This window comes from Cylas formicarius, unplaced genomic scaffold (assembly GCF_029955315.1).
Source record: "Cylas formicarius isolate icCylForm1 unplaced genomic scaffold, icCylForm1.1 PGA_scaffold_4__25_contigs__length_36172078, whole genome shotgun sequence".
NCBI classification, from domain to species: domain Eukaryota; kingdom Metazoa; phylum Arthropoda; class Insecta; order Coleoptera; family Brentidae; genus Cylas; species Cylas formicarius.
In genome coordinates, this window is record NW_026844334.1 from 28403258 (window position 1) to 28417540 (window position 14283).

At 36.3% G+C, this 14283-nt stretch overlaps 1 protein-coding gene across 1 annotated transcript in view; it reads left to right on the forward strand.

Moving 5' to 3' along the window:
- The first annotated feature begins 8795 nt into the window (after nt 1-8795).
- LOC132701429 (uncharacterized) overlaps nt 8796-14283 on the forward strand; it is a 29518-nt gene continuing 24030 nt past the window's right edge. The window contains exon 1 of the mRNA XM_060669309.1: nt 8796-9280. Within this exon, the coding sequence (XP_060525292.1) occupies nt 8796-9280 (485 nt within the window). The remainder of the gene's footprint in view (nt 9281-14283) is intronic.

The following is a 14283-nucleotide window of genomic DNA, read 5'->3' on the forward strand; positions in this document are numbered from 1 at the left end:
ACAATTTATGTCGGAAATATTCCTTACTCCAAAACTAACCAAAACCAGATGGTTCACAGAGGTTTAACCTAAATCTCAAAACATCTTAATGAATATATAAATGCTAACCACTTCAAAATAGAGGATCATAAAATTGCTATAAAACTAATAAATACACATTGTTTCATGGCAACACTGGATCTTAAAGATGCCTATTTTTTAATGTCGGCTAACAAGGCAGATGGGGAATACCTATGGTTTCGGCTAAGTAAATCACTATATGAATTACATTCAGGTTAAATTGTGCTCGTCTAATTCTTACAAAACTAATGAAACCTATCTTAAGCTTTTTAAGGGAAAAAGGATTTATCTCTGTGTTATATCTAGATCACCTTTTATTATTAGGAAACACATTTTAGGAGTGTGAACGTAACGCAGAAAACTGTTAAAATATGGGAATTTTTAGGGTTTATTATAAACTTTTCTAAAAGCACTTATATCCCTTACCAGATTTGCACCTTCTTAGGTTTTACCTAAAACCTAGTTAATATGACGCAGCTTAAAAAACAAAAAATTATCAAGCTTTCTATAAAACGTTTAGAACGTAAAAAATGCAGAATCAGGGAATTTGCTCACTTTATTGGTGTTTTGATCTCGGCTTGTCCGGCAGTTATGTACGGATGTTTATACAGAAAAAAATTTGAAATAGTAAAAGCAATTTCGCTTATAAAATCTCGGGGAGACTTTCCCTCCGTTGATATTCACTCTGACGCGTCGACAATTGGTTGGGCCAGTTACTGTGAGGAAAAAAGGGCTCATGGTTTCTGGAACAAGGGCGAAATGGAGGAACATATAAACTATCTAGAACTCCTGGCTGCATTTTTTGCTATAAAATACTTTGCCAGTAGCATTTCTAATTGTAATATTTATGCCGGATAGAAAACACTACAACAAAAGCAACTCGAATGGGTTCCGTTCGTTATCCTAAACTTAACTCATTAGCAAGAAAAATATGGCAATGATGCGAAAAAAGGAAAATTTGTGTAGATGCATCGTATACTAAATCTCTGGATAATATTGAGGCAGACAAGGAATCTAGTCAGTAGGAAACTGAAACCGACGGGGAGTTAAATAATGAGGCATTTCAAAAAATATTGACTTATTTGCTTCAAGAGTTAATAAAATATGTAAATTGTTTATTTATAGGCTCAGAGATCCAAAATGTTATGGGGTAGATGCATTTACAATTAACTGGTCAACTTTTTATATTACATTGTTTGCATAAGATAATTGAAGATAAAGCAAAGGACATTTCCGGTGTAGTGCTTGTTAGTAAATTAATTCATTTTACCCCAAGTAAAGATTTACTTCTCTCTTATGATAGGGCTGCTCACCCATATACCTATTTAAAAAAAATTTCGATTTATTTTCACTTTAACAGAAAAAGTAAACAATATTTAGTGACTATAACTACAAGTAAACTTATCTTGTTTCTAATTATCATTATTTATACCTTTATTGATCAACAGTACAATACACCACTTACAGATCAAATATCTTAAAAATATTAATATCATTACCCTAAACATAATAAAACATAGTAATACTACCGTTACCCTGCAAAACTTATCCCTACCAAAAGCGAACGAAGTTTGTGTGAAAACTAGTATTTTTTAAATAAAGGAAGTTGGTAGCAGAAGTCTTATCCGGCAAGGATTGCAGTTAGGCGGAGTACCTGACATATCACTGGATATTTGTGTGGCTTCTATTACCAGTGGTACCATTAAGTAATATAATCCCTATTTAAAATTTTGGTGAGAGTTTTCCAAGCAAGAAAATCTAAATGTATTTTCAGTGTCTGTACTAGATGCCTTAACATTTTTCACATTGTTTTTTAATAAAGGCGCTTCTTACGGGACCTTGAACTCATACAGATGTGGAATAGCTCAAATAGCAACATTATATTTTGCTATTGATTTTAGGCTAAAAAGATTTTTTGAGGGAGTCTTTAATTTGCGTCCCAACAAAACCAAATACAGCTCTACTTGGGATCCGCATAATGTTATTTTGTTCATCTGAACCGTGTCCGTGTAAATTAAATTATTATTATTAATAACATTTCCTTACAAAAATTAATTTATGTTAGCAGCACTATTAGCGTTTAGTACCGGACAAAGGGTTCAGACGTTGGCTGGTATTGAAATCTCTAATATAGAGATAGCTGACGATGGCGTCACCATTTAAATCACTAAACGACTCAAAACGTCTGGTTTAAATAGATTACAGTCAACTCTAGTTTTGCCATTTTATAAGGCAGATTCTTCATTATGTGTGGCTAGGTGTTTAATGCAATATTTAAAGAAAACGCAAAAATTAAGAAACTCCCAGTGCAATTCACTATTTACCACTTTTAAAAAGCCTTTTAAAAATGCAAAACCTAACTCCATTAGTAGATGGAGTAGACAGTTGTCAAATGTAGTGGTGTTGATAAATCCATATTTACTGCCCATAGTACACGGCATGCAGCCATATCCGCCGCGGCTCGTAAGGGAGCAAGTATGGATATAATTAGGTTGGCAACAGGTTGGACTGAAAAGTCAAAAACATTTGCTAATTTCTATCGACGCCCTTTTTTAAAAAAGTCAAATTTTGCAGAGACTGTTCTGGGCTCTTAATATCTAATTACTCTTTAGATGTATTTCGGTTTAAGTTACAAAGGTAGCCTTTTGTTTACTATTGAACAATCGTTTATTACCATGCTTTTGTGATAATTTCGTTTCATCCAAGAATAGACTATATATTTATAATTGTTGCAAATTTCTTTAATCATCTACGTTTTACTTAATTATGAAGACGAGGCGTAATATAATTAACAGATCAAACGAACTTACCTGAAGTGAAGTTCGATCTGAATTATATGAAGCCTCGTCGAAATAATTAAGTTCCTCCCAACCCATAACCCTAGGCATACAATTATAAACACTTGGTTTGCTTTAAAAGAATGAGGTAAGACGCCGGGATGACGGACCGATGGTAGCGGAGTGCAGGAAACAAAAAAAAATCGATATCTATAAAATGCGTGTAGTTTGAACACGAATGGAAGGTACTAGGTTTTACTTAATTATTTGGACGAGGCTTCATATAATGCAAATCGAACTTCACTACAGGTAAGTTCGTTTGATCTGTTAATTATAGCGAAGATACAGAAGCGGCGTAAACAACTAATCGTTTTGCGATCAGCCAGAAAAAAATGATAGACCGATATATTTAGGAATTAAACGAAAAAATGCGTAAACCAAACACGGGTTACTAATAAAATTATTTATTGATTATATATATTTACATTTCAATATAAATTCACAGCGTTAAAAAGCCGGTGCTTTTTTGACGTAATTTTTTCAATATCTTCTCTTTCGAGAAAAATTTGCGATCGCCCATTTTTTAACAGCCTCAAATCACAAAGCTCTTCTTCGTTCCAATACATCTCCTCTTCGTTTAGAAAATTTAGAAAATCCAAGAACTCTTCTAGTTGAAAATCCATATGTTCGTCTCTGCTGGTGAAACGAACGCCAGTGTTGCAAATTTCGAACAGCATATTTTCGTCGATCTTAACAACGGCAGTGAACACTTTTTTTTTGCTGCGTTAAGTTCACTTTTCGAGTCACAGTCGATTTAAGAGTTTCGGAATATATGCGAACAATTTATACATTCATGTAGCCCTAATTGCGAAGATGGGCGGAGCATTGAATTTTTGCCAACTTGTATAGGCACTTTGATAATAAAAGGAAACAAGTACACGTCATTAGATACAGTGGAATTGACATCTTTTGGAGGTCTGACCCAAAATTTTCTTCCTTATCGCTGCGGTAGTTGCTATTATTGCAAAACAATCGTTTGCCATTCGCCGTGGTCGCCGAAACTGCGATCAAAGAAAACCAAACGGACTTTGCAATTTAGGTACTGAGCGGTGACGTTTGGTAACTCCAAAAATTTGTAGCTTATCTTAACCGTCATGGGATATAGCTGACTCCATTCTTCCGGTCAAACGCCAGGGATTTTGTCAATTTTAAAACAAACGTACTCTTCGATCACCCCATCGGGTTTATTTACATAGAACATATTTTGTACCACCGCTACTAATAAAACATATCTCGTAAGGCGCACATACAAAATCTACCACGCATATGAAATGTGCGCTGAGGCCGATCCAATTCAAATTTGAGCGGTATCAGCCAACTGTTGTCAAATTTTTCAATATTTCAATATTAACAATCAAAAAATCAAAAAAATAATGTCCGCTGTTTCAACCAACCGCCTAATCAATTCGTCGATAAGGTTATATTCTATAAGACGTGTACTATATTTTAATCCGTGGTGAAAACGCTCGAGCCAACGTACGCTTCGCTTATCAATATGAGTCAGCGTTAAAAAATCTCTTTGCGGTTTCATAATGTAGTGGGCCATTTGATTTCCGTGATAAATTGAAATTTCGTTTGCGACGAAACATTCACCGTCCTTTAGATTAAACCCTTGTATATCTAGCGCCACGATCCGTTTTAAAGTCCTTTACATTTGTTTTACGATTTTAGTGAGCGGATTGTAATCAAATTCTTTGTCATGTAAAATGAGACAATAAACCGATGTATCCTTTTTGATATTAGCGCCAGTTTCAAATTCAATTCGTATTACCACCGAACCGGTTAGTAAAGACTCTCTTTGATGAGAACAATCGATGTGTGTAATGGGATATTTTTATTTGAAATGCTGCGGTGTGCAAATTGGTTCGTTGGACATTCCGTAATAAGAATGCCTAAAGTTGGCAAACATCATACAAAGTAGAATACTTGTTTTCTTTAAAATTTAGATTTAAATACTTTTATCTTAGTTAAATCGACGTCATCAAATTGACTCATATCCTTTTCTACTTGATCTTTCCTATTTTCGTGGAATGCGATAATGATATGACGTGGAGTATCTAGTTTATTTGTTGTTTTTACGGGCTAAGTGTGAGTTGTGGTTTCGGACAGAGATGAATATTCAATAATTTCCCAATATCTGAAATCGATTGTTATCACCTTATTAGACTCCATGATTTTCGTTAGAGCAAGTTCTTCAGCAATATTTGTTAATATATCTTTTTAAGCGAAACTAGTTGTTTCGGGAGTTGCGGTTTTTGGTTCATTGTCGTCTATAAATATCACCTCGTCTAAATTTAATACAATTTTTTGATAATCTTCGAAGAATCCAGAACGCATTTTCAACGGAATAGAGACATTAAATTTTCCGTGGTCATGTTGGTGTTATAAGAAAGATGAGATTTTAGCGTTGACGCCAAACCAGCGTTCCTCACTGCGTCCACGGTGACGCCATTAAGTTCGTACCGAATCGCTCTGAAGAGAAAAGCAATTCCATTGTTAATAAATCTCAATTTTCCTCTGTACTTGTTATCTTCATTAGTAAGGACACTTTCGACAAATTTTCACAGGGTCAAGTGAAGGAATCTAGTTCCTGAATAGGTATGCGTATTTCATCGTTATAGTCGAATTTTGAAGAAACAAATAGTTGATAGGTATGAAACTCTGAACTTACGATGGAGTTGTCGATATAGAGTCATTTTAAGAGCACTTGGAATCCCAATGATTTCTAAAAGTTGCGGTTTATGCGTGTTAAATATTTGCCGTTTCTAATGGCACTGGATTTGCGAACGATATTTCTCTTTTTATAGTTTTTTGGTGACTGATGGTTTCCTTATAACCAACAAACAACCAAGCAATATATATCTATATATCTATATATATATATATATATATATATATATATATATATATATATATATATATATATATATATATATATATATATATATATATATATATATATATTTTTTTTCCAGTCGTTTTATTTCAAAAGTTTGCGAGGACGCTCGTGGCCAGATCTAAATTAGGTTCAAAAATATCTAGGCAAAAGCTCTCGAAAGATCCAAAACGTCTAAAGGGACAGGTTTCGATAGTTCCGAAACAGATATGACCCGGTAAATATTATCGCTTCTTTTAACGGCAACATGTATTACGTTGTTGGCATAAATTTCCCTGTAATACGATAAGCATTTCCGGTGAATATCTTAATTAACCGGAAGAAACGTTAACGAATATTTGCATTATTTTAAATTTATTATCGTGAAAGGAAATGATGTTATTATTAAGTGACCGCCGCCGAAGTCAGTCTTCATTGTATGGATTTTTTTTTTAATTCCTTGCAGAAAAATAATGAGAATATTGCGACCGCTCGTTCAGCTGAAAAGACCACCTCGCGAGACACGGGCATTGTCGCGTAGCAGTACAAATTTGTGACGTTTGCAGCGGGATATACAAGTCCAAGGGGGCCCTCCGACGTCATCAACGAGAGAAATATGAGGTCCGTATGGAGCTATTCGGAAATTTCCTCTTGCAGACGAAGGAACAAGAGGAGGTCAAGTCCTTCAATGCCAAATATCTTCTGGTGAGCGGTAACACCGATCTGGAGGAGCTGTACGTCCAGTTCCGCGACATCCTTACTGTTAAAGCTTCCGAATTTCAGGAAAGGGACAGCGGTATGATTCATAAAAATGTGTGCTATTTGGCAACTATTTTTTTCTTTTTTTTACAGGCTGGGCGATGCAAAAACTCCTCTAAAGCCGTCGTCCTATATTAGCTTGCCCAAGGAAATGGAAGCCAAGAAACCAGTTTTGAACGTGCAAAACACGGACGAAAAATGCTTTATGTGGTCGGTCTTGGCTGCTCTCCACCCAATCGAACGAACAAATAACGCCAACAGGGTCAGTAACTATGTAGAGTTTCAGAACGAGCTGGACTTTACAGGTATCGATTTTCCCGTTAAACTAAGGGACATACCCATATTTGAAACACTCAATGTTTATGACCTCGAGAGAGTCTATAATGAAGGCCGTATAGATCATGATGATGAGATCGTTGATCCTTTGCACTTTACCGAATTTCGTAAAGAGAGGTACGTAAACCTCTTATTAATTAGTAACGATTATAGAGATAATCATTATTGTTTAATAAGAAGTATGTCTCGGCTGATTTCAAAACAATTAACAAATTGGCGTAAAGCAAAGTTCTTGTACGACGGGCGTTTGGTTTATTTTTATAATGAAGAAAAACTGAAGCGCCACATTTCCATCAAACTTCCGACCACCGGATTGCGCAAGAATAAATACGGTAAAGATGTTCCCGCGAATAAGCTAAAATTTGAGAATTTGAAAAGAAATTAAAATTGACTTTTGTGGTGTACGCGGACTTTGAAACAATCATGACTCCTTTAGAGGTGGAAGGCGAACAGAATCCCGACAAATCGTTTACCGTCAAAACTCATATTCACGAGCCTTACTCTTTCGCCTACTTTGTCAAATGTGACTTTGACGATTCTCAGTCTGTTTTTAAACAGTACAGAGGTCGAGACGCGCACAATGAATGGGTGGAGAGCGACCGCAAAGCGCTCTACAACAAGTTCGTGAAAACTTCCGTGCCCATGACCGCTCTGTTATTTGAACAAGAGATCGGGTTTCGAAACGCCGCGGCGTGTCACATTTGCGAGAAGCCCTTTGACCGAGAAGACGAAAAAGTAAGAGATTATAGTCATATGACCTGCTAATTTCGCTTGCAACTTGAACTTCAAACTTCCGTTACACATTTCCTTTACGAAACATGTCTTACTGGATAACATGGAGTCGGAGGAAGGAGGCAAGGGAAAAAGGGTATTTTTAAAACTCCGATTTTTAGATTCGTTTCGATTTATGGCGTCCAGCTTGGACAAATTGAGTCGAAATTTAAACGATAGTCAATGTCGCGAAGTCAAACATTTTTTGACAAATGAACAAGAATTTCAACTTATTCCACAGAAATGCGTTTTTCCATATATGTACCTAGATTCTTTTTCAAAATTAGACTAAACCAAACTACCATCGCACGAATACTTTTATGACTCCATGCGAAAAAGCATCATAACCATGAAGGATTACAAGCGTGCCTGGACGGTGTGGAATTTGTTGAAATATATAGGCGAATATTCCGATATTTATTTAAAATCCGACATTTTACTTTTAGTCGATATTTTTGAAAACTTCAGAGAGGTGTGTCCGAAAAGGTACGATCTGAACCCTAGTCAGTTTTATACGACTCCGAGTCTATCTTGGACGAGCGCCCTTAAGGCGACAAAGGTCGAACTGGACTTGTTGACCGACGCTGACATGATACATTTCTTGAAGCACGGTATCCGCGGAGGAGTCAGTCAGTGTAGTATAAGAAAGGCCGCGGCTAATAATACATTTTTACCTAATTACGACCCTTCCAAACCTACCTCTTACGTCATGTATTTGGACGCTACTAATTTATACGGGGCGGCCATGTCACAATACCCCCCAACGGGAAACTTCAAGTGGTTGGAGAAGGGTAAAATTCAAAATTTAGACATTAAGAGTATCCACAACGATTCACGAAGTATATTTGGATTATCCGGAAGTATTGCATGACGCACACAACGAACTGACTTTTTGCCCGGAATCCATCGTTTCGCCAATCGCAAAAACCAAAATTAAAAACTTATTCAAAATTTAAACAACAAACGTAATTATGTATTGCATTATAGAAATAAGCAAAGGCTTGAAGCCTGTTCGGATCCACCGGGTTCTTGCTTTCGATCAATCTCCCTGGCTAAAACAATACATAGACTTGAATACGGCAATGCGCAATCAAGCCAAAAATAAGTTTGAAAAAGATTTTTTCAAACTTATGAATAACGCATTGTTTGGAAAAACGATGGAAAACGTCGACGAAAGGGTGGACGTGCGGCTCGTTTCCCATTGGGAAAATATTGGTAAAAAATTCGGGGCAGAGGCGTTAATCGTGAGACCTAATTTTAAAAATGTCGCCATATTTAGCGAAAATCTAGTAGCTCTCCAAATGAAGAGGACTAAAGTCATATATGATGAGCCTATTTACGCCAGATTTTGCATTTTAGATATATCCAAGACTCTCATATACGACTTTTTTTACGGCTATCTCAAAGCCAAGTACGGCGACAAAGCCGTCTTACTCTACACAGGCACCGACAGTCTCGTTGTCCAAATTTTTTGCGAAAATTTCTACGATCACATGAAAGAGAATTTGGACAGATTCGATACGTCCAATTACTCGGACAACAACCATCACGCCATTTCCGTAAAAAGACCAAGGGCGTTCCCTACTCGGCTACTCAGCGCTAACTTAGTCTCGAGAACTATAACGCGCTGTCGACGAAGAAGGCACGCTAATCTTGCGTCAAATGTCTTCGTTTCCCTCCCATTTGCATGATATGTACGTCGAACGGAAAAATAAGGTGGCAAACTAATATGGTCGATTCGTTTAGATGATGGTGGTTTAGATTAGGGATATAGTTTTATATAATATTATTGTTTAATTTATGTATGTATCTATTGATGCCCATATATGTTATTTATATATGCATATCGTTCGCCTATATTTATTAATATTTGTCTATCCTGATGGGGTTTTGTGAGTGCCATTAAATGTCTTCTTCGCTGCAGATTTTTATTTAATCCGCGAAAAAACCATCAAACCGCGAGTAGAAGAGAGAGGAAACATGTTCGGCTCGGGGATCCCGTCATTGCTATCGTAAAACATTAACAGCGTCTGAGTGTATTGTTTACATAGATTATGCGGGTTTCTTTTAGAAATCTATAAGCGACGGTGTATATGTGCCTCATTTAGCTCAGCCCCCCTCAAACAATAGAGGTACAAAGTAAAATGCGAGCCAGTTTCAGTCAAACTCTGAAGAAGCCAACAGGATGGTTGGCAAAACTTTAGCAAGTAGGAGTCAACAAAAACCGACGCAGGAGGAATCCAGTAGTTTTATAAAAAGTAAAAAATATGGTGTTCCATGTAAAATTTTGGTTATCGGAGGAGTGTCGATAATGGCTTCATGGCTAGGCAAAACCATCGTGAAGACAAAGAGTCTCCCTGAAACAAGCCTCTGGATATGCTGAATTTTTTTTATTGTTAATTGACGCTTCTTACTCGTGGATTCTCCAGCGCGATCCATTTGTTCCGGTCTTAAGATGTTAGTAAACAGTTTTGTAGATAGCAGATTATTATTATTAAGAGTGCTTCCTTTGTAATACAGAAAGAATTGTCTGTTCGCGGAACGGTTGAAGGACTTCCAACTTACCCACTTAAATCGGCCAAGTTGGGGGGATTAAAATCACTCGCCCTTTTATTCAGGGCGGTCATCCTGTTCGCCTATGGAAAGGTAAGCAGACAATAAACGGTGCTATTGAAATTACGTTATATAATCTCACTTTTCTGTGGGGCCCTATTTTTCGCTCATAATTGATTCATCATCATATAGAGTTTCCATTTTAAAAATAAAACTTCATATAAAAGTGTTAACTTTTGAGATAGAGAGTTTCCGTAAGTAAAATATATTTTTTTAATATTTGCAATATCACTCTAGATATTTTGATGAAATTATGTGCTTTTGTAGGGATTTCACCTGTCCATTTTGACAGACATTGATGGTACACTCCTGATTTCTCTTAAAATTAAAATTTTCGTTGAAAAAAATAAAAAGCTCTTCTATGCATGGTCATAACAATATCGTTAATATGACACTATGCAGAGAATTATTATCATTATTATTTTTTACTTATGTAATTGTCTGTTTTATTAAAATACTTCAAAAAATCAAAGTGCAAATACGAAGTACGTAAATTCTGAGGTATATTTTTGAAATCTTTATAAAGAGCCTGTGTCTGCAAGAATTATAAATTTGGTTGACGAGGTGTTTGTTTCACAGTTGTTTGACAACAGTTTGTAAATTCATTTCTTCGCGTCTTATTAATTCGGGCATTGTTATTTAAAAAAAGAATGATCTAGTTTACTAATGCGGAGTGGGCAGATAAGTATTTTCTGTATGGGGGTAAATAATCATTGAGAAGGGGCCCATCGAGCCATAAGAACTCCAGAAATTTAACAAGCAGTTTTAAGTTCTATTGATGAAAATCATGAACTAAGTAGAAAAAAATGGAAATAATCTCAATATCTCGCAAGTATTGGTTTGGAAAATTTTGGACGATTACTTTACAGAGGTTTTCCCTTGCATGTTAATTTTTGTCAATGGCTCTTGGAAAAAATTGCCTATTATCACTTGTTTGGCCAAGAAATACTGTTTGCAGATGAAGCTAACTTTTTTAGAAATGCAATAAGAAATTCCCACAATAACCACATTTGGGCCGATAAAAAACCCCAGAAAGGCTATATGGCCATAATTATCACCGATTTTTAGAAAAGGATTTGCCAATATTGCTAGAAGTACCATATTTAATTAGGAACAGAATATGGTTCATACATGTCGACGCGCCTGTCTAGGTATCCACACTTAAATTAGTTTGGACTTTTTCTTATGAGGGCATCTTAAAAGTCAGGTTTATGGTACCCCAGAAGAGTTAAATGATCGTATTGAGAGCTTCGTGCGATTTAATAAGAAGCAGTGCAGATATACTTCAAACAGTGTACGGCAATATGGGGAAAAGAGCTGAAGCGTGTATCTTTCAAGTTAAAGAACACTTTCAGCAACTTATCTTGTTTCTATGTTCTACTTTTTTTCAAAAAGTTTGTTATTATTCAAAGAAACTTCCACGGGCTACTGTAATACTTTTTATAAAACTTCTGGATTCCTCCTGCGTCCGTTTTTATTTAGTCGAACTAGCTATTTTACTCTCTACCTGCTTTTATATTGTTTGAGAGGACGGAGCTAAATGAGGGGCATAAACACCGTCTCGGATGACTGTTTCCCATATTGGTGACAAGTAAAGACCTGAGTCGCAGTTAAGATTGTTAGGTTGCTTATAGATTTCTATAGACTCTCGGATTTTTCGTTGGTAGAAGAATTGATTACATTAAAGAATTTTAGTGTTATCGAACAACTTCCATAAATATATTGGCGACGACTGGTGATAGTGCTGAACCGATAGCTTTGACGTTGATATGAAAAATATGTAGCAGACAAGCATTTTTCAATTAAGGTGAGAATTTTTGGTTCCAGATTCTCGGATTTTAATATATCTGAAATGATGGCGAGAGTTTCAGGAATAGGAACTTTAGTAAATAAGGATTCTACGTCGAAACTAACCAGAATATATTGTGTATCTAATGTAATGATTGTTATTTGTTCAATTAAGTGAAAGGAATTAAGCACAAAACTGTCAGTTTTCCCAGTAAAGGGCTTTAATAAGGAAGCTAGATATTTCGCGAGAGAATATGTTGGAGAACCAATGGTGCTGACAATAGGTTGATGGGGTAATCCTGGTTTGTGAATCTTTGGGAGTCCGTAGAGACGAGTTATGAGGGGTGACAGATATTTTCAAGGAGTCTGATAGAGAAGAATCCTTAATGATAGATTTAAGATTGCGTTCCATAGATGATGTAGGATCTTTTTTACGTTGACGATATGATCCGACCTTTTTGTCAGCACCATTGGTTCCCCAACATATTCTCCAGCGAAATATCTAGCTTCCTTATTAAAACCCTTTACTGGAAAAACTGACAGTTTCGTACTTAATTCCTTTCACTTCATTGAACAAATCAAAAGCATTACATTAGATACACAAGATTTCTGGTTAGTTTGGACCTAGAATCCCCCTTTACTAATATTTCTATTCCTGATACTCTCACAATCATTTCAGATATAGTAAAATACAAGAATCTGGAACCAAACCACCTTAATCGAAAAATGCTTGCCTGAAACATATTTTTCATATAACGGTCAAATTTTTGAACAAACATCGGGAACAGTTATGGGTTCTCCACTATCACCACTCATCACGAATATCTTTATGCAGGCCTTTGAGAAGAAAACTTTCGACACCTTTCATCTAAAACCAAAATTATGGAACCGCTACATCGATGACACTTTTGTTATTTGGCCTCATGGCCAGGAATCCCTAGTAGATTTCCTTAGACATTTAAACTCTATACACCCTAACATACCATTGAAATAGAAATTAATAACAACCTCCCATTCTTAGACATTCTTATCAATAGAAAGTCAGACCTAACATGGGATCATTTTGTTTACATAAAACCAACCCACACATCACCATCCAGCCCAAAAACCATCGGTTATCAACTCTCTTGTTTACAGAGCCGTAAAACTATCTCAGGCCGAGTCATTGAACGCAGAATTAAAACACCTTACTTCTGCTCTTCACTCTAATAATTTCCAGATTAAAGCCTTCCATCACAAAATATACTTCACCATAACTTCCAATAGCAATGAAGCCGAAAGCAAACCCATACTTGCCACTGTTGTCCTTCCTTACATTCAAAACATCAATGACCACATAAGTTCTAAAGAAATTTATCACTTAACCAAAAATATCTCAACATCTTCAATTCGTCAAAGACAAAATTCCATTTGAGATGCCAGGAGTTTACAGTATTCCAAAGAATAAATTGGAGAAACCAAAAATATCAACTAGGCTCAAAGAACATGAAAGAGCCTTAAGACTAAGACAAAGAAAGTCATCAGCAGTTGCCGAACACAATTCTTGCAATTCTACCAACGAAAAATCCAAGAGTCCATAGCAATCTATAAGCAACTTAACAATCTTAACCGCGACTCAGGTCTTCACCTGTCACCAATATGGGAATCAGTCATCCCCTCATTTAGCTCCACCCCTTCAACATATGAAACGAATAAAAGAGTTTTTTCTGACATTATCAAAGAGCGCGACATTTTTAATAGATTGCTCACTTCATTGGTAGCAACCCTACTTGTGCCGCCACTCTTTTGCACACTCCATTCTTGGTTTTTGCACTGATCAAGCGCACAATGTTGTCCTTCCTTGGATGTAGATCCACTATCCAATATAAGTTGAACGTTGCCTTCTTTCATCGATCGCCGACGCGAATATTCGAGCCGTTGTCGAAATACCACTTGCTTCCTTGCAGCACTTGTTGGATGTATTCTTTTCTCCAACGTTTTACATAATTGACATAATTAAGTGTCCTAATCTGATCACTTCGAGGTGTCTAGAATCGGATGACATTGAGACTAGGGGTCTGAAGGTCATTATCGCCTCGATTTGGGTAGTTAGATTGTAAAACTCTTCATAATTTAATCAAATACCTTTTAATACACGTTTTAAGTGACGTTTACATGACTTCACTGCGGTTTCGTGAAATTCACCAAAATGTGGAGATCTTGCCGGCACGAAGTGGAAGGAAAGACCTAATTTTGGATATCTGT